This window comes from Cavia porcellus, unplaced genomic scaffold (genome assembly GCF_034190915.1).
Source record: "Cavia porcellus strain 051 isolate PalLab524CR breed Dunkin Hartley unplaced genomic scaffold, mCavPor4.1 scaffold_2, whole genome shotgun sequence".
In the NCBI taxonomy this organism is placed as follows: domain Eukaryota; kingdom Metazoa; phylum Chordata; class Mammalia; order Rodentia; family Caviidae; genus Cavia; species Cavia porcellus.
In genome coordinates this window covers 137722023-137743264 of record NW_026947485.1, presented here as the reverse complement: position 1 = coordinate 137743264, position 21242 = coordinate 137722023, and the positions used below count along the sequence as shown (strand labels likewise).

Genomic DNA, 21242 nt, shown 5'->3' with positions numbered 1-21242 from the left:
TGAACATTCATGTTTTTTTTTTTAATTTTATTTAAGAGGAAAAAGAGAAAAACACAAAACAAAACAAAGCGGTGTAAGGGTACACATAATACAGAACTACCAAAAAAAAAAACATAACAGTAAGAAATCACCTGTTAATAGATTACATATTATCATCTTGAAAACAGTTGCTCAAATCACAGTATCAAAGAATACAAAGTGGACATTCAAACAGAGAGACTGCAAACAGCTGTGTTCAATGATCCAAAAACATTAATGTAGTCAGCTATTTAATACCCCTAAACACACTTGCTGTTATATCCGTTAGAGCTCTTTTTTTTTTCCCCTCTCTTTTTTACAACAAAATTTACACATTTTGGATTTTATTACTCCTTAGTTCTTATTACTTTTTGGGGGGGGGGGAGAATAAAGTCAAATATGGCAAAACAAAGCTGTCAGTCAAAACCAAGGATAGACATAGCACATGATGTAGAACAGAGTACAAGGTTATCAACAATGGTTATCAACGTTGTCTCTTGTTTCCTTAAAAAGAATTGTCTATCTCATTAGATATTATAAAGTTGGACAAAACAGTAGAGAACAAGACCAATAAAACTTAGGCATTGTAAACATTACAGGACTTCCAAAGGAGACAATAGTCAAACCAGAATGGGCATCTTAGTGAATCTTATTGCCTTCAAAGTAGTTGCCTATACCCTCAAACTTGATACTATCATACAGAATAGAACAGAGTCTAATCAGTCAAAACAAGATCGTGGGAGTATTACAGGCCTTCAAAACAAGTTAATAGGAAATCAAAAAGAGTTACTATTATATATCCTAATTTTTTTTAATTTTTCCCCTTAATTAAAACAAACATAAGAAATAACTAAATAATTTTTTTAAAGAATAAGGGAGAGATTGAGTTAAAACAGGACATAACAATATAACAATAGAGGTCAAAGCATGACTGTTCATGATGTTCTTTAGGCACATTCCACCAGTCCTGACACACAGTCTGCATTTTCTTCTTCAAAACTTTCTTTTCAGAGAGCATAAAGAGTTTTTAGTTTTTGTTTGTTGTCTTTCATTGTTTATGTAGTTATTATATTTTTGGTAGCATATATTACATTTTATCTAGAAAATACTTGAAATTTAGTAATAGACAGAAATTATTAGCTGGGCCTAGTGGTACAATTCCTATAATCCCAGCTACTGAGGTGGCTGAGCAGGAGATTACAAGTTCAAGACTGGCCTAGGAAACTCAGTGAAAAGTGAAATCCCATCTCAGGATAAAATAGGACCAGGAATGTATCCCAGTCAGAGCAGTTTGCTAGCACAGGCAGGGCTCTGGAGTTCAGTCCCTGGGGGGGGGGGGGGGGGCGACACTCAGGTTCATGGCAAATTATGAGCAATTTTTAAATGTATATTTTTAGTGTTTTTATGCCAGTTACTATCTGGCATTTTACCAAGATACATATTACAGGGCTCTGGCATTTAATAATTACTTTGGGGGTTTTTTTGGTGCTTTGTTAGTGCTAAGGGTTGAATCCAGAGTCTTCATACTGTGCTACATTCCTAGCCTGTTTCTATTTCTTATTTTTTATTTTGGGTCTCACTGAATTGGGCATAAACTTGTGATTCTCCTGCCTCAGTGTTCCAGAGTGCTGGGACTACCACACCAAGACACACTGTTACTTTTCAGTTATTTATAGGCAGGTAGGTAGGTAGATGGACAGACAGATTAGACAAGCAGGCAGGCAGATTTTTAATACAATAGAGTATTGTATATACTTGATCATGCTGTTATAACTTGATCATGTCATTTAATGATGTCTTAGACATCTTTCCATATCAATAGGAAGTATATAGGAGTTTGAGTTTCTGTCCTGAAAATGTTTCATTCTCATAGTGCACATTAGTTTTATTTCATACCCTAAGTTCTTTCAAGATACATGCATGTGTACTATCTAAGAATTTAACTTTCATTCAGTAGACATAAACAAATTATGAGAAACTTATTCCAACTCTAAATAGATGTCACATATTCTGTTTCTTATTAGGAATCAACTCTCAAAAGCGTATTGAGTGCCTTATGGAATTTGTCCGCACATTGCACTGAGAATAAAGCTGATATATGTGCTGTAGATGGTGCACTTGCATTTTTGGTTGGCACCCTCACGTACCGGAGCCAGACAAACACTTTAGCAATCATCGAAAGTGGAGGTGGGATATTACGGAATGTTTCCAGCTTGATAGCTACAAATGAAGACCACAGGTACATACAGAATTCTATACTACTTTTTAATTAATTAGAGTAGAATTAATTTCTTCAAAAAGACATAATTGTATCCAGGGATTTAACTCATTGGCCTCAGCACCTGTCTGTCAAGCACAAGGCTATAAGTTCAATCCCTGGTGCAAAAAAAAAAATGAGAGAACAGTAAGAAACAATAAGACCCGAGCTGGGGATTTAGCTCAGCGGCATAAATGCCTGCCTTCAAGCAGGCAGTCGTGAGTTCAATCCCTGGTACCAATAAAAACGAAAAAGACCAAAAAAAAAACAAAAAAAAAAAAAAAAAAGAAAGAAACAATTAAGACCCAACTGTAAACAATATTTTGTGTAATTATCATGGAGGAAAAAAATCAAAGTCACAAGTAATAGAACAGAAAGAATCACTTCTTGTTTCTTAGCGTGGCATGTGTAAGACTATGAGACTGATTTTTTTTTTTTTTAATCGGTACCGGGGATTGAACTCACGATCATGTGCTTGCAAGGCAGGCGCTTATGCCGCTGAGTTAAATCCCCAGCCCCGAGACTGATTTTTAAAACTAAGCAAAAACTGTGAATGTGACCCATGTACATTTTTCCAGTGATATCTTAATGTCAGTAATCATATTTAACCTCCAGGCAGTTACCCAGGTGCTGAGATTAGCAAATCTGGAGCGATCACTTCCAGGTCAGAGGACACATTCTTAAAACTTGGACTCTGTATTAAAAAAAAAAAAAAAAAATGAGTATCTTTCACAGCTTATTAATTATCCAATATTATTCCTCTTATTTTTTTTTTTCTTTTTCTTTTTTATCGGTACTGGGGATTGAACTCATGACCACACACTTGCAAGGCAGGTGCTTATGCCACTGAGCTAAATCCCAAGCCCCATTATTCCTCTTATTTTCCAAAAGAATATGACGTTCCTTTGTAAATTAGCCTGTAAGAATATATGCATACGTCTTTTGTAGGCAGATATAGTGGCACACATCTATAATCCCAGCACTATCAGAGGCTGAGGTTGAGGTGGAAACTGAGGCAAGAGGATCATGCATTCCAGCCTAATTGAGCAACTTAATGTGACCTTGTCTCAAAACTTTTCAAAGGACTTGGGGATATAGCTCAGTGCTAAAGCCCTGGGTTCTATATCCAGTATTGCAAAGAAAGAAAAAGTTTTTGATGCACAGATTGCAGGCTTTATACATCCCTTCATGCTAAAAAGAAGACATCTTGAACTCAGTAAGAAATCATTTGACTACTGGACTACTGAGAGAAGACCACCATTTTAAAGCTTATTGTATGCCCTTGCCAGTCAGTTTTAAAGCCCACTAAGGCAGAATATGCTGTCACTGAGGTTCAATTTGCCATGCATTCAACAAACTACAATATAGCTGTCGCCAGTGCCAGAGTTCAATGTGTTGATTCTTAGTCCTGTATTTATACATTTTAAATGTCTTGAAAATCATTAATTCATATTATCTTTAAAGTAATTACTGTACACACATTGTGCCAGACAGCACTTAAAAAGCAGATCCAGTATCACAAAACAGTATCGGAGACACAGAGATGACTCTGGAAAGTAAGTATGCTGATGTAGGAACATACAGGAGGCTCCCTGATTTCTTAAGAATATATCAATCAGTCTCTCTACGTCTTCTAAGATATCTCAGTAATCCACACAGTGGCATGCATCTGTAGATTAAATTACTACCAAGTTCCTGTTAAAGATCTTATGATCTACTTACAATTCTTAAATTGAAAAACAGTTGCCATGTAAATAAATATATCTGCCCCACCAAAGAATGTTTTTTAAGGTGCTCAGAAAAGGAAGTATAATATAGATGGAAAATAACATTTTTACTTCTTTTAGTCTGACAGTTAAGTACAGGCATTCCTTGTTTAACAACTGAGTCCTGTTCCTGCAACTAGGTTAAAGTGAGTAAAGGGAATTGGTCACTAAATGAGGAATTGAATATAGTATTCAGAAAAAAGAAATGGTCAAAGGAAATTCCAATTTGATGACTTGCTTTTATTTCCATAACTGTTACATGTAATACTATATAATATATAACAGAAAAAAAACTATAGTACTGTACAAGACAATCAGCAAAAGTTATAGTACTATATAAACAAAGTATACTGTACAAAAAGACATTAGAACTTTATCAACAAGATGTGCAGAACTGTACAAAAAAAGACCCGTCCTCTGTCCAAGCGGTGAAGTCTTAAGTCTGAGCAGCACGCCTGGTTCATAAACAGGTAGGTCTTAAATGAAGAATATCTGTAATTTAAAACATTAAATGTACTAAAAGAATAAAAGGCAGTATGGATGCTTGGAATTTATAGGTTTTTGGTATAATCATATTATGCTATTAAATTTTAGTGGTATCTTCAGTTTTAAGTTTGTTTTCTCCTTTTATGTTGTTTTGGATATTTAATTATTAATTTATGATGTCTTGTTATTCCAGGCAAATCCTAAGAGAAAACAACTGCCTACAAACGTTACTACAACACTTGAAATCTCACAGTTTGACAATAGTCAGTAATGCATGTGGAACTTTGTGGAACCTCTCAGCAAGAAATCCTAAAGACCAGGAAGCATTATGGGACATGGGGGCAGTCAGCATGCTCAAGAACCTCATTCATTCAAAGCACAAAATGATTGCTATGGGAAGTGCTGCAGCTTTAAGGAATCTCATGGCAAATAGACCTGCAAAGTACAAGGATGCCAATATTATGTCTCCTGGTTCAAGCTTGCCATCTCTTCATGTTAGAAAACAAAAAGCTCTAGAAGCAGAATTAGATGCTCAGCATTTATCAGAAACTTTTGACAATATTGACAACTTAAGTCCCAAGGCATCTCATCGTAGTAAGCAGAAACACAAACAAAGTCTTTACGGTGACTATGTTTTTGATACTAATCGACATGATGATAATAGGTCAGACAGTTTTAATACTGGAAACATGACTGTTCTTTCTCCATATTTGAATACTACTGTATTGCCCAGCTCCTCTTCATCAAGGGGCAATGTAGATAGTTCTCGTTCTGAAAAAGATAGAAGTTTGGAGAGAGAACGAGGGATTGGCCTAAGCAGCTACCATCCAGCTACAGAAAACCCAGGAACCTCTTCAAAACGAGGTTTGCAGATCTCTACCACTGCTGCCCAGATTGCCAAAGTTATGGAAGAAGTATCAGCTATTCATACCTCCTCCCAGGAAGATAGAAATTCTGGTTCCACCACCGAATTACATTGTGTTACAGATGAGAGAAATGCAATAAGAAGAAGCTCTACTGCCCACACACATTCAAACGCATACAATTTCACTAAGACAGAAAATTCAAATAGGACATGTTCTATGCCTTATGCCAAGCTAGAATATAAGAGATCTTCAAATGATAGCTTAAATAGTGTCAGTAGTAGTGATGGATATGGTAAGAGAGGTCAGATGAAACCCTCAGTTGAATCATATTCTGAAGACGATGAAAGTAAATTTTGCAGTTACGGTCAATATCCTGCTGACCTGGCCCATAAAATACATAGTGCAAATCATATGGATGATAATGGTGGAGAACTAGATACACCAATAAATTATAGCCTTAAATATTCAGATGAGCAGCTGAACTCTGGAAGACAAAGTCCTTCACAGAGTGAAAGATGGGCAAGACCCAAACACATAATAGAAGATGAAATAAAACAAAGTGAGCAAAGACAATCAAGAAATCAAAATACCACATATCCCGTATATTCTGAAAGCAATGATGATAAGCACCTCAAATTCCAGCCACATTTTGGACAGCAGGAATGTGTTTCCCCATACAGATCCAGGGGAACCAGTGGCTCTGAGGCAAACCGAGTGGGTTCAAGTCATGGGATTAATCAAAATGTAAACCAGTCTTTGTGTCAGGAAGATGACTATGAAGATGATAAACCAACCAACTATAGTGAACGTTACTCTGAGGAAGAACAGCATGAAGAAGAGAGACCAACAAATTATAGCATAAAATATAATGATGAAAAACATCATGTGGATCAGCCTATTGATTACAGTTTAAAATACGCCACAGACATTTCTTCCTCACAGAAACCATCATTCTCATTCCCAAAAAGTTCATCCACACAAAGCAGTAAAACTGAACATGTCTCGTCAAGCAGTGAGAATACGGCCACACCTTCCTCTAATGCCAAGAGGCAGGCTCAGCTGCATCCAAGTTCAGCACAAAGTAGAAGTAGTCAGACTCAAAAAACTGTCACTTGCAAAGTCCCCTCTATTAACCAAGAAACAATACAGACTTACTGTGTAGAAGACACCCCAATATGTTTTTCAAGATGTAGTTCCTTATCATCTTTGTCATCAGCTGAAGATGAAATAGGATGTGATCAAACCACACAAGAAGCAGATTCTGCTAATACTCTGAAAATAGCAGAAATAAAAGAGAACAATGTGACTAGAGCAACTGAAGATTCTGCAAATGAAGTTCCAACTGCATCACAGCATGTTAGAACCAAATCCAGCAGACTCCAGGCTTCTGGTTTATCTTCAGAATCCTCCAAGCACAAAGCTGTTGAATTTTCTTCAGGGGCAAAATCTCCCTCCAAAAGTGGTGCTCAGACACCCAAAAGTCCACCTGAGCACTACGTCCAGGAGACTCCACTCATGTTTAGTAGATGTACTTCTGTTAGTTCACTTGATAGTTTTGAGAGTCGCTCCATAGCCAGCTCTGTTCAGAGTGAACCGTGCAGTGGGATGGTAAGTGGCATTATAAGCCCCAGTGACCTCCCAGATAGCCCTGGACAAACAATGCCACCAAGCAGGAGTAAAACCCCTCCACCTCCCCCTCAGACAGTTCAAAGTAAGCGAGAGGTACCTAAAAATAAAGTGCCTCCTGTTGAAAAGAGGGAAAGTGGACCTAAGCAAGCTGCTATAAATGCTGCTGTTCAGAGGGTCCAGGTCCTTCCAGATGCAGATACCTTATTACATTTTGCCACAGAAAGTACTCCAGATGGATTTTCTTGTTCATCTAGCCTGAGTGCTCTGAGCCTTGATGAACCATTTATACAGAAAGATGTGGAGTTAAGAATAATGCCTCCAGTTCAGGAAAATGACAATGGTAATGAAACAGAACCAGAGCAGCCTGAAGAATCAAATGAAAACCAGGAAGAAGAGGCAGAAAAGCATATTGATTCTGAAAAGGATCTATTAGATGATTCAGATGATGATGATATTGAAATATTAGAAGAATGTATTATTTCTGCCATGCCAACAAAGTCATCACGCAAAGCCAAAAAGTTAGCCCAGACTGCTTCAAAATTACCTCCTCCTGTTGCAAGGAAACCAAGTCAGCTGCCTGTCTACAAACTTCTGCCATCACAAAACAGATTGCAGACACAAAAACATGTTAGTTTCACACCAGGAGATGATATGCCTCGAGTGTATTGTGTAGAAGGGACACCTATAAACTTTTCCACAGCTACCTCACTAAGTGATCTAACAATAGAATCTCCTCCAAATGAGTTAGCTGTTGGAGAAGGGGCTAGAGCAGGGACACAGACCAGTGAATTTGAAAAACGAGATACCATTCCTACAGAAGGCAGAAGTACAGACGAGGCTCAAAGAGGGAAACCCTCATCTGTAACTATGCCAGAATTGGATGATGGTAAAACAGAAGAAGGCGATATTCTTGCAGAATGCATTAATTCTGCTATGCCCAAAGGAAAAAGTCACAAACCTTTCCGTGTGAAAAAGATAATGGACCAGGTCCAACAAGCATCTGTGTCTTCATCTGGAACTAATAAAAACCAAGAAGATAATAAGAAAAAGAAACCTACTTCACCAGTAAAACCTATGCCCCAAAATACTGAATGTAGGACACGTGCAAGAAAGAATACAGACTCAAAAAATAATTCAAATGCTGACCGAACTTTCTCAGACAACAAAGACTCAAAGAAACAGAACTTGAAAAATAATTCCAAGGACTTGAATGACAAGGTGCCAAATAATGAAGATCGAGTCAAAGGAAGTTTTACTTTTGATTCTCCTCATCATTACACACCTATTGAAGGAACACCCTACTGTTTTTCACGAAATGATTCTTTGAGTTCTCTAGATTTTGATGATGATGATGTTGACCTTTATAGGGAAAAGGATGAACTAAAGAAGGGGAAAGAAAATAAGGACTCAGAAGCTAAAGTTACCAGTCATACAGATCTAACCTTGAGCCAGCAGTCAACTAATAAAACACAAGCTGTTACAAAACATCCAATAAATCGAGGTCAGTCTAAACCTTTACCACAGAAGCAACCCTCTTTTCCCCAACCCTCCAAGGACATAACAGACAGAGGGGAAGCAACTGATGAAAAACTACAGAATTTTGCCATAGAAAATACTCCAGTGTGCTTTTCTCGTAATTCCTCGCTGAGTTCTCTCAGTGACATTGACCAAGAAAACAATAACAAAGAAAATGAACCCATCAAAGAGACTGAACCTCCAGACTCACAAGGAGAGCCAAGTAAACCTCAGGCCTCAGGTTATGCCCCTAAATCATTTCATGTGGAAGATACTCCCGTTTGTTTTTCAAGAAATAGTTCTCTCAGTTCTCTTAGTATTGATTCTGAGGATGACCTCTTGCAGGAGTGTATAAGTTCAGCAATGCCAAAGAAGAAAAGGCCCTCGAGACTCAAGGGTGACAATGAAAAGCACAGTCCCAGAAACATGGGTGGCATATTAGCTGAAGATTTGACACTTGATTTGAAAGATATAGAGAGACCAGATTCAGAACATGGTTTATCCCCTGATTCAGAAAATTTTGATTGGAAAGCTATTCAAGAAGGTGCAAATTCCATAGTGAGTAGTTTGCATCAAGCTGCTGCTGCTGCTTGCTTATCTAGACAAGCTTCATCTGACTCAGATTCTATCCTTTCACTGAAATCAGGAATCTCTCTGGGATCACCTTTTCATCTTACACCTGATCAAGAAGAAAAACCCTTCACAAGTAATAAAGGCCCACGAATTCTCAAACCTGGGGAGAAAAGTACACTGGAAACTAAAAAGATGGAATCTGAAAATAAAGGAATTAAAGGAGGAAAAAAAGTTTATAAAAGTTTGATTACTGGAAAAGTTCGATCCAATTCAGAAATTTCAAGCCAAATGAAACAATCCCTTCAGACAAACATGCCTTCGATCTCTCGCGGTAGGACAATGATTCATATTCCCGGAGTTCGAAACAGTTCCTCAAGTACAAGTCCTGTTTCTAAAAAGGGCCCACCCTTGAAGACTCCAGCCTCCAAAAGCCCTAGTGAAGGTCAGACAGCCACCACTTCTCCTAGAGGAGCCAAGCCATCAGTAAAATCTGAGTTAAGCCCTATTACCAGGCAGACTTCCCAAATAAGTGGATCAAATAAAGGGACTTCTAGATCAGGATCGAGAGATTCTACTCCTTCAAGACCTGCCCAGCAACCATTAAGTAGACCTATGCAGTCTCCAGGGAGAAACTCAATTTCCCCTGGTAGAAATGGATTAAGTCCTCCAAACAAATTATCTCAACTGCCCAGGACATCATCCCCCAGTACCGTTTCAACTAAGTCCTCAAGTTCTGGGAAAATGTCATATACATCCCCAGGCAGACAAATGGGCCAGCAAAACCTCACCAAACAAACAGGCTTATCCAAGAATAGCAGCACTATCACCCGAAGTGAGTCTGCCTCTAAAGGACTAAATCAGATGACTAATAGCAATGGATCCAATAAAAAAGTCGAACTTTCCAGAATGTCTTCAACTAAGTCAAGTGGAAGTGAATCTGATAGATCAGAGAGACCTGTCTTAGTACGACAGTCTACTTTCATCAAAGAAGCTCCAAGCCCAACCTTAAGGAGAAAACTGGAGGAATCTGCTTCATTTGAATCTCTTTCTCCATCTTCTAGACCAGATTCTCCCACTAGATCCCAGGCACAAACACCAGTTTTAAGTCCTTCCCTTCCTGATATGTCTCTGCCCACGCATTCATCTGTTCAGCCTGGTGGATGGCGAAAAATCCCACCTAATCTCAGCCCCACTATAGAGTATAATGATGGGAGGCCAGCAAAGCGTCATGACATAGCACGCTCCCATTCTGAAAGTCCTTCCAGACTGCCAATCAATAGGTCAGGAACCTGGAAGCGCGAGCACAGCAAACACTCATCATCCCTTCCTCGAGTAAGCACATGGAGAAGAACTGGAAGCTCATCTTCAATTCTTTCAGCTTCATCAGAGTCCAGTGAAAAAGCAAAAAGTGAGGATGAGAAACATGTATACTCTATTTCAGGAGCCAAGCAAACTAAGGAAAACCAAGTATCCACAAAAGGAACGTGGAGAAAAATAAAAGAAAGTGAAATTTCTCCCACAAATATGACTTCTCCAACCACTTCCTCAGGTGCTACAAATGGTGCTGAATCAAAGACCTTGATTTATCAAATGGCACCCGCTGTTTCTAAAACAGAGGATGTTTGGGTGAGAATTGAGGACTGTCCTATTAACAACCCTAGATCTGGAAGATCTCCCACAGGTAATACTCCCCCAGTGATTGACGGTATCTCAGAAAAAGGAAATGCAAGCATTAAAGATTCAAAAGATAATCAGGGAAAACCAAACGTCAGTAGTGGCTGTGCCTCCATGCACACTGTGGGTTTGGAAAACCGCCTGAACTCCTTTATTCAGGTGGACAGCCCAGACCAAAAAGGAACTGAGACAAAATCAGGACAAAGTAACCCTGTCCCTACGACAGAGACTGGTGACAATTCCATAGCAGAGCGCACCCCATTCAGTTCAAGCAGCTCCAGCAAGCACAGCTCACCTAGTGGGACTGTTGCTGCCCGAGTGACTCCTTTTAACTATAACCCAAGCCCAAGGAAAAGCAGTGCAGATAGCACTTCAGCTCGGCCATCTCAGATCCCAACACCAGTGAGTAACAACACAAAGAAACGAGATTCAAAAACTGACAGCACAGAACCCAGCGGAAGTCAAAGTCCTAAGCGCCATTCTGGGTCTTACCTTGTGACATCTGTTTAAAAAAGCTGGAAGGATGAAACTAAGAAAATCAGGTGTTAATTGCAACTGCTCTAAGAAATTTCATTTCACATGAAAACTTAAAAGATTGAACAGTTCTGTAAATAGGTTGATTCTTGTTAGAGGGTTTTTGTTCTGGAAGCCATATTTGATAGTAAACTTTGTCTTCACTGGTCATATTTTGAGAGGCACTCTTGCTATTGCGGGAAAAATAGTAAAGCCAAGTATATTTGTACAGTATGTTTTACATATATTTAAGTAGCATCCATCCCATCGTCCTTTAATTATTGTGTCAAAATAATGAACACTACAGATAGAAAATATATATTGCTGTTACCAATCATTTCTAGACTATAAACTAACTAAACTTACATCAGGGAGAATTGGTATTTATGCAAAAAAAAAGTTTTAATCCTAGTGAATCCATCTAATGTCATAATCATGTGGCTGTGAAATTCACAGTAATATGGTTCCCGATGAATAAGTTTACCCAGCCTGCTTTGCTTTACTGCATGAACGAAACTGATGGTTCAATTTCAGAAGTAATGATTAACAGTTCTGTGGTTACATGATGTGCATAGAGATAGCTACAGTGTAATAATTAACACTGTCTTGTGCTCAAAAAAAAAAATCTGTGTAACTGTAAAACATTGAATGAAACTATTTTACCTGAACTAGATTTTATCTGAAAGTAGGTAGAATTTTTGCTATGCTGTAACTGTTGTATATTCTGGTATTTGAGGTGAGATGGCTGCTCTTTTATTAATGAGACATAAATTGTGTCTCAACAGAACTAAATGAACATTTCAGAATAAATTATTGCTGTATGTAAACTATAACTGAAATTGGTATTTGTTGGAAGGACTTTATTTCCCAGTTGTATTAATAACTGTCAAAAGGGCCTCTTTTAAAAGCGTATAAATTTTTTTCTTCACATTCTATGCATTAAGAGAAAAATTCCTCTTACTGTAATAAAAACATTTGAAGAAGAATGTTGGCACTTAACCATTCCTGAAATTAATTTTTCTTTTTGTGATCAGCATTTTTTGACCTTTTTTCCACTTTTTTTCCTTACTCCACTGTAGCCCAATTCATACATTGTATTAGAGTACAGACTGCCTAGCAGAGGACACAGCAGTGAACCCAGCAGGCCCACACACAGTATTTCCTTTTTCTTGCTAGAGTTCTGTTCTTGAAAATCTAATGATTTTTTTAAGTGTGGTCTCTCTTAGCATTAAAATGTAACTGCTTTCCACTTTGTCTTCTCTCTGTTGCTACTGGGTCTAAAATGAACGCCATGTCTCACCCCGTATGTTAGGGCAAATTTTTTGCAGCCAAGTATAATCAGTATTTTGCCATCACGTGAAACTTCAAAAGTAGGTTAATACCAATAAGATAGGCAAAAGGATATTTAAAATCCTACATAAAAGTTTATTTTTGATGGGTACAGCTGTGGGGAAGTCCTTCAGAAAGAAAGTATACTAAGTAAAGATAATTTACTTCTATGTCTCAATGCATTTATCCTAAAAGATCAAAGGGTGACTGATGATAAATGCTCATGTTTGTCGAATAAATCAGAATTTTATTTTTAATGATGAAAATCATGTACTTTGCATTTGGAGATGGAAAAGGATTTTTAGCCATGTGGGGCACTGGGAAGAGGAAATGAGGTGTTTGCCCACTTACCCGGTGCCCTTGTAGTCCCGGGGTTCACTGTCTCCTGCTTACCTGTGTTTATAACTGGCAGGTGATGGGGTTCATTGTTCTTAAAGCTAGAGTGCCAGAGTATTAAAGTGCTGTGATTTTGACTAAGGCACTTTACTTCAAAGCCTTTACTCCTTCCAGTGCTCCAATGGTAAGCATCTCGTGTACTTTGAAATATATCTACCTTTAAATTATGTCAAATTTTTATGTAAAATTGTCTATGGATAATATTCTATTTATTTTGTTCTTCAAGGCTGCCGTGAATAACAGGGACACATGTACAATGCTTTACTTTCAGTCCTGATTTTGTCTGAATTACTGCATGTCAGTTTTTATAAACCACTTCAAGTATTTTTATGCAAAAGGATATGGGGTATTAAATGACAATAAAACTGTCCTTAAATTCACATAAAAGGAAATGACATGATCAGTGTTGGAAATAAGAGTCCATTCCACATGCCAGAAGATGAATTCCTGTGGGCAGCACTGCTGGGAGTAGGGCCAGTCAGTCTATGTCATGCCTTGAAGAGAAGGTTGTTGGGTGAGCCCCTCTAGTTAAGAGAATGAGTGCAGAATTAGTCAGTGGGCAGATCTCAGTCCTGCTTTGAGAAGTTCCCATGGTGCTGCCCTGGAGAGAGAGTAGGCCAGACACCCCAGGCTGTGCTTGGTTCGAGTGGCATGCTAAGCCCAAGCTGAGATGTGCTCATAGTTGTGATGCCATTGCAGGGAGTGGTAGGCACAATGTCCCCTTTAGGTTGCACTGCAGCTCAGTGATTTTCCAACAAAGATATATTTGAATCATCTTGAATGCCAGGCACAGTGGTATACACTTATATATGGTATACAGTTACTGGGTTGCTCGATCCAGAAGTTAAGATCAGCATGGGTGACTCAGGAAGGCCTCATCACAAAAGCGAAAAGGAACAGCTGGGCCACAGTTTGAATAGGTTTGGAGGGACTAAGAATGGACATTTGTAACAAGCTGAAATGCAGGTGCTGCTGATCTGGGGACTGGTTTAAGAATTATTGCGCTCAGTTAAGGTGAGGTTCTTGGGGCTGGGGATTTAGCTCAGCGGCGTAAGTATCTGCCTTGCAAGCAGGCTGTCAGTCGCGAGTTCGATCCCTGGTACCGATAAAAAATGAAAAAGACGAAAAAAAAAAAAAACCTAAGGTGAAGTTCTTGAATGATTGCCTTTGGCTCTAGCAACTCAACAACTGGACCTTTAATCTACCAACAGATTGTTCCCCAGCACATGAAAGATAAATATTGAGCTATTCAACCCAATGTAGTCCATCTCAACTGCCAACAGGGAATAATAAACACCAAACATGAGTGAACAAGTACTTGTGAAGACACTGTGTCTGAAAGATAGCTAATGTTCCTTTGATCTGATCATTGTAAAAGGCAGTAACTTCAACAAATATTTTATTTGAATTTGTAATAAGATTCTGAAAATGGAACTTTGATTCTAGGGAAAGGATTGGATTCAAATGAAAGGAAAAATGTGTCCAATTTACTATTACACAGTTAAGTGTTAATTAACTAACAAGTCAGATATTTGATGTTAAACTTCACAAATTACCGGGGCACAGAAAAGAAAGTTAATGATAGGGAAACTAAATTAAAGAAATAAGCACAGTCAAAAACAAAACAAAAAAACAAGGCCTTTGAACTGAGACAGTTTCCTTGAGTTGCCCAGGATAGAATCAAATTTGTGATCCTCTTGCCTCCCAGAGTGCTGGGATTAACAGGTATGTATCACCACACCTGGTTCAAATTTTTTCTTGATTACATGATATATAAAGTGAAAAGACAAATCTATTGGCTGAGGAGGGAGTCAGCTGAACTAGATCTGAGTTTGTATAATCATGGTCTGTGTGTGTAAGGAAAAGAACAGAGTACCCAAGATGCAAAAAGTGAGTTGCCCAGAGCTGAAGAAAGATTTGAGTAGACAGAGCATTAAAATGTTAACCAAACAGCCAGGTGTGGTGGTGCACACCTGTAATCCCAACACCGAAGATAAGGCTCAAGCAGGATGATCACTGAGTTTGAGGCCAGCTGGGGCTACAAAGTGAGTTCAAGATCAGCCTGAACTACAATAGATCCTGTCTCAAAAATAAAAATTACCAACTAATTTTTCAAAAGTCAACAGTGACTGAGATCAACTATATAAATGTTTCCCATTTGTATAACCATATTCTCAATATGCTGACTTTCAAATGCCGTTTTGTAACTGGAACCTATGGATTGCAACTGCTTTAACCCCGTTTTTTTCCTGCCATCCTCCTAACTCTGTGGTCTTTGTTAGGCCACTGAAGCTTCTTCAACCTGTATGTTCTCTGTATAATACTGCTCTTGGTGCTGAATACACTTTCTTTCTCTGATACAACAATTTTTTCCCTACATTTTATGACTACTTATTTTCTGGTTATCTGATTGATACTTTTGTGTGAAAAATAACATACACTAGGGAAGGCGGCTGTTGACTACAAAGCAACACTAGAGGCTGTATGTGGCACAGCTGTAGACCCAATACCCAGGAGGCTGAGGCAGGAGGATCGCCAGTTCTGGCCAGCATGGATTACATAGTGAGACCCTGTCTCAAAACAACAAAATAATGATAAAGCAACAGTAGTGAGAACTGAAAGAAATGCCAAACACTACTTACACCACTTTTGGGGATCCAGACAACCTCTGTGAGGATCAGTGCACCATGTCCCTCCAACCATGGCTGTTTGCACCAAGGACAAACACACTGAGGGAGACTCATCAAAGTCAAGAGTGGTAGAACACACCTGCAAACCCAGCAATCAGGAGGCTGAGGCAAAAAGATCATCTCGAGTTCAAGACCCTGTCTTAAAAAAAAAAAAAAAAAAAGACTCATCAACTAGTCAGTAACAATACCTACATGACTTGCAGGGTGAGGGGGACAGGCTGGTCAATGTGAAATACTATTCACAAAGAATTTTTCTGGTTGATGCATGCTGGAACTGAAAGCTGATACAGGCCAGTTACTGTGGGTGGCATCCTGGAGCTTAGAACAGCCAGTGGGGGAAAGAGAAGGACGTAAGGAGGCTAAGTCCCTCACCTCTGGAGTCACCTCAGCCTGAGCCATTTCTGAGTCCTGTTTCTTCAGGGCATTTGTGGACCAATTTGTTCCTGAAGTAACTTGAAACTAAGAAAACTGTATTTAGACATACCTTACTGTAAACCATCTCTAAACAACTTGTTTATTTAAAGAATACTAGGTAACTCACAGATCTGTCTGAGGACTAGAAAAGTCTTCGAAACTTCATAGTGAAAACAGTAGCCAAATTGTACTGCAGGATGGCTTTGGGAAAGACCTGGTTGCTGCTCCTGAGTGCTAGGACACCACTGCCATTTGAAATAAGGTTACATGTGGCACTTGTTCTCGGTGCTGACTTCAGAATTGAAATCTTGATTGAGTGGGTGCGCTTGACAGAAAACATATCACGTGCCTGCAGAGGCTAGGGAAGATTGCTTTTGAGTTTTGTGGGTTTGTCAGAGAGAGTAAGCTGGGTGTGGTCATGCCTGTAATCCCAGCACTGGGGAGGCTGAGGTGGGCGGATCGTTGCGAGTTCGAGACCAGCCGGGGCTACAAAGTGAGCTCAAGGCCATTCTAAACTGCATGAGACCCCTCTCAAAAAAGACCAAAAAAAAAAAAAAAAGTGAGTGTGTGTGTGTGTGTGTGTTTTTTGAGACAGGGTCTCAATGTGTAGCTCAGACTGGCCTTCAGTTAACTATGTATCCCAAACTGACCTCCAACTCATGACAATCCTCCTGCCTCAGCCTCCAGAGTGTGGAAATGACAGGCGTATGCCACCATGCCCAATTTATCTTGGCTTTGGTTTGATTTGGTTTGGGATTTTGTTTTGTACATTTGATATGTTACTTCTTTCTATTGAGACAAGATTCATAAAACCTGAATTTTCCAAGTCTTCAAAAGGCATTTCAAAAACACTGGATATCCAAAACCATGACATATTTCTACCACAGTATGCCAGCTGTTCATACAATTTTTTTTTTTTTTTTGTCTTCTTCCTTTTTATCGGTACCAGGGATCAAACTCACGACTGCCTGCTTGCAAGGCAGGCACTTATGCCTATGCCGCTGAGCTAAATCCCCAGCCCCTGTTCATACAATTAAATAGAAAGCTATTAGCCAAGCAAAGTGGCACATTCCTGTAATCCTAGCACTTGGGATTCTAAAGCAGGAGAATCACTTCAAGTTAGAGGCCAGCCTGGACCATGATGTGAGTTTAAGGCCAGTCTGAACTACATAGTGAGACTGCATTTGAAAAAACCAAAAACAAAAAAGTATTAACCATCTGAGCAATAAAGCTTTTAAACTTGAGTAAATGCATAGATAATTGTGATTAATCTGATCAGCTCAATGGAAATGCCCAATTAAAAAATTGCCAGAGATTTAGCTCAGAAACATAAGTACCTGCCTTGCAAGCATGCAGTCATGATTTCAATCCCCGATACCAAAAAATAGTAATAATATTAAGCAGAAAAAATTAAATGCTTAATTTAATCAAATTCAGGATGACTCCAACCCAAACTGGAAAACAAGGATTAGAAAGAAGAGGTAAAAGTAGTGAATTTTGAATCTCAGGCAGTATCAATAGGCACTATTTTAAATTGAAAAACCACAAATTCAGGGTTTTTTTTTTTAATTTAGTGTAACTCCAATGCTAAGAAAGAGGTAAATTTCCCCATCTTTTAGTAAATCACTAAAATAACTAAAGATACTTGAAACAAAAAAGAAATGGAGGAAAAATTGTCCACAACCAAGTATGAAATGGTAGAATTCCGAGTAAATTCTTAGATGGATACTATAAAATAGCCACTATCAAACTAGATAAAGTAAAATCCTCCGTGAGTGAAAAACACTTTAAATGACCCAGAATGAATACAACAAAAATTCAACTCCTCTTGCACAGATAAATGTCAAGAAAGTAGTAGTAGATTTATGCCAAAGAATAATTCTGGAGAAAGGGCCGTAAATATATGATGAGCCTTGGTCAGGAAACTTCAAAATTGGTGCAAGGTGACAAGCCATGGCATGAAGGGGAGCATGCACCTGCACCCAAAACAGGAAAACCTGGGCCAGGAGACCAGCAGTGAATGATGGATGAACTAGTACAAAACAAAAGGAAGTTATCTGAAACCACACCTTCCTTCTTAGGTGGCACTTGTCAGGAATGTTATCATAAGGTTCTTCCCACCACCCTCAGCTTGGGTACCACCGATGGTTCCCAGGGCCTGGAACATGCTGAGAGAGTGCTCTCTCTACCTCTGAGTTCCATCCTCACCCTTTTTCCTTTGAGACAAGGTTTTGCTTGCTGAACTTCCCGGGCGGGGTCTGGCCTCTAACTCAGCAGCCTCCTGCCTCAGCCTTCCAGATGCTGGGATAACCGGTATGCGCCACTATATCCGGCCAGAGGCTCCTTTGCTTTGCCTGAGGACCTCAATGGGTTTGGAATCAATGAAGCTTGTATCCAGAATTTGGATAAAGAGAGAGTTTATTTTCTCTGTAGTAGGCTTGCTTAGGAGAGGAAAGAATTTGAAATTCTTGGGCATAGCCCTGCAACAAGGAGCTAAGGAAAGACGGCAAGGGAAGGACAGAGGCTGCAGGCCAGGCTGAGCCGGGCCCACTCGCTGCAGAAGCCCAGATGTCCACTCTTTCAACTGGAACCCTAGTTCTTTGTAAAATCTGTTCTTGTATTAATTTATTATTTTTTGTGTGTACCAGGGATCAAACTCACAACCTCGCGTTTACCAGGCAAGTGCTTGATTCTCTGAGCTAAATCCCTGACCCCAATTTATATTTTAAATAAACTCTTAAAGTGTTCCTAATCTGTTCTTAAATCTGTTAATTCAGAATATTTCCTTAATAAAAAATGTTTCACCATCTTTTCAATAAAGATATAGGTATAACTTGATTTCACTATTCACCACTGTTTCCTTTACTAACTTACGACTTTGCTTTTCTGTGATTTATATTAATTTAATTGGCTTAGCTGAAGAATTTTGTCAAATAGTTATTTTTTCAGAAAGGCTGAACTGTGTATATACTTTATAAATTCATGTTTGATCTAAAATTGCCCTTTTTTTGGTTTGTGTGTGTATGTTCACACAAAAGTTTTGGACCACAATTCTTTTTCCTTAGACTTAGCTTCTAAGATTCACTATTGCTAGGAAGTTCAAATATCAGTCTGGATTTTTCCATCAGATGTAACTTTTATTTCTTACTTTTATGATAGCTCGGACCCTGGAATAAAATCCAAGAAGCAAGAAATTAAAATTTAGGGAGCAAAGGCTTTATTTTAGGCCAGGCCTGGCGACGCAGCCTCCAAAAGCCAATATGGAGACTGTGTGCCTTACAGCTAAAAGGGTTGGGTTTTTAAAGCCTAAAAACCACAGGAATGTTGCAAACTTTGACACAGTTTGATATACCTGGTCTTCTTGGTATCTCCTGTAATTTCCTTGTGGTTAAACATTTTTTAAGGAACTGCACATTTTATTACAGATAGGCTGAAGGGAGTGGGGGGATTATAAGAAACTGAAACTTAAGTCTTTACTGGAAATGGAATTTTAATCTCTATTGAAATGGCACATACAGAACAGGAAGGAGGCACATTGGTTAGAACTAGGTTACAACATTCCCCTCTGATGTTGTGACAAGGCCAAATCTTTGGCCAATTACTTAGGGATTTTGGGGAATGAGCTTTATGCCTTGCATTTGTTGTCTGGCATATGCAGTTATTCTATTGAGTATATAAGAACCTACTGTGACCAAAAACAGTACTCCTAACAATGGTCCAAGCAAGGGCAGGAGATAGGGCAGAATTCCATTCTAGACACTCCATAAAGTGTTTTTACATAGCTGTTTTTTTTTTTAACTAGGTCTTTCTGTAGTCTCTTGATTTTATCTTGGACAATGCCGGACTTATTTACATAAAAACAACATCATTCCTGCACAGATCCCTTCTTGTTCCGCCATTAGGAGGTCTAGTCCTCTTCTGTTTTGGAGAACTACTTTAGCCAACGAGTCTATTTGTTCTAGAATGCCCTGAATGGTACTGGATAATGCCTGCACATCACTAACGATCTGGTTGGAAAGCTGGACAGAAACCCCTACTCCTGCTGCCCCTATACCTAAGGCTCCTGATATTTCTAGGCCTACCAATAAAGGAATAAATTGAACTGCCCTCTTTGAGCAGTCTGTAATATAATCTAAACTAAGAATGGGGACAGGCTCATCCCCGGGTAGGATCTCTATATCAGGCAGTAGGACAGCTGTTACACACATCCTGTCCAGTTAGTTGGGAGGAAAGTATAGGCCATATTTCCTCTACAAATAAATACTTGTCGGGCTGGAGATTTAGCTCAGCGGCATAAGCGCCTGCCTTGCAAGCAGGCAGTCGTGAGTTCGATCCCCAGTACCAATAAAAAAGGAAAAAGACAAAAAAAATAGCAAATAAATACTTGTCCTTTGGCAGGATAAAAGGAGGTAGTCTGGTTAACTATGGGACTACAATTAGTAAATGCAGCGAACCCCACATCAATGTCGGAGGTATCGTTATGAAAACCTCCTTGGAGACAGGGAGAGTCCTTGAAGCCTACTGGTTGTACTCTAAAGGGGGGACCAGCACTACAATTTAAGTAATCTTGTTCCTTCAGCGTGGTCAGAGAAACATTGGTGGGGATCGCAAGGGGCATGGGGGAGCCCTGTGTCATGCGTAACCAGCAATCTTCAGCCAAAGCTGGGTTGGAAGCATTTAAGGCTTTATGAGTGGCTTCTAGAATATCAGAAGTTTGAGCATCCAGATCAACTCCCCACGATTTAGGCAGCATCAAGGGGTGGTAATTATCTGGGGAAAAATTATTTTTATTAGCTGCTTGACTCGTTCCTCAACCATGAGTTCTCTGATCTTATCTTGCAGGCCGCCCCCATCAGACACATATTGGAGCCACCCTGCTCCAGCACACTGATTCACCAACCGTGCCATGACATGAGGCTAGGGCATACTTTGAATTTCCTATTACTGTAGGTTGGTGGACCAATCACCTCCAGCACCTGTAGCCCGTGTCCTCATAAGCTCAGCAGTGAAGTAAGTTTTGCTATCTATGCCTATACATTCTTGCACAGAGTCATAGCAGGAGGAGTGCATTTCTGAATAATAAGAACAATTCTGAGGGCATGGCCCTGGCTGGCTG

General features: G+C 39.2%; 1 protein-coding gene across 11 annotated transcripts in view; it reads left to right on the top strand.

Annotated features, from left to right (window-relative positions):
* Apc (APC regulator of WNT signaling pathway) overlaps nucleotides 1-15388 on the top strand; it is a 116034-nt gene extending 100646 nt beyond the window's left edge. For all 11 annotated transcript variants that reach the window (XM_063245453.1, XM_063245452.1, XM_023561410.2 and 8 more), the window contains 2 exons: nucleotides 2043-2257; nucleotides 4721-15388. In XM_063245453.1, the coding sequence (XP_063101523.1) occupies nucleotides 2043-2257; nucleotides 4721-11294 (6789 nt within the window). In that variant the 3' untranslated portion in view covers nucleotides 11295-15388. The remainder of the gene's footprint in view (nucleotides 1-2042; nucleotides 2258-4720) is intronic.
* The last annotated feature ends 5854 nt before the right edge of the window (nucleotides 15389-21242 follow it).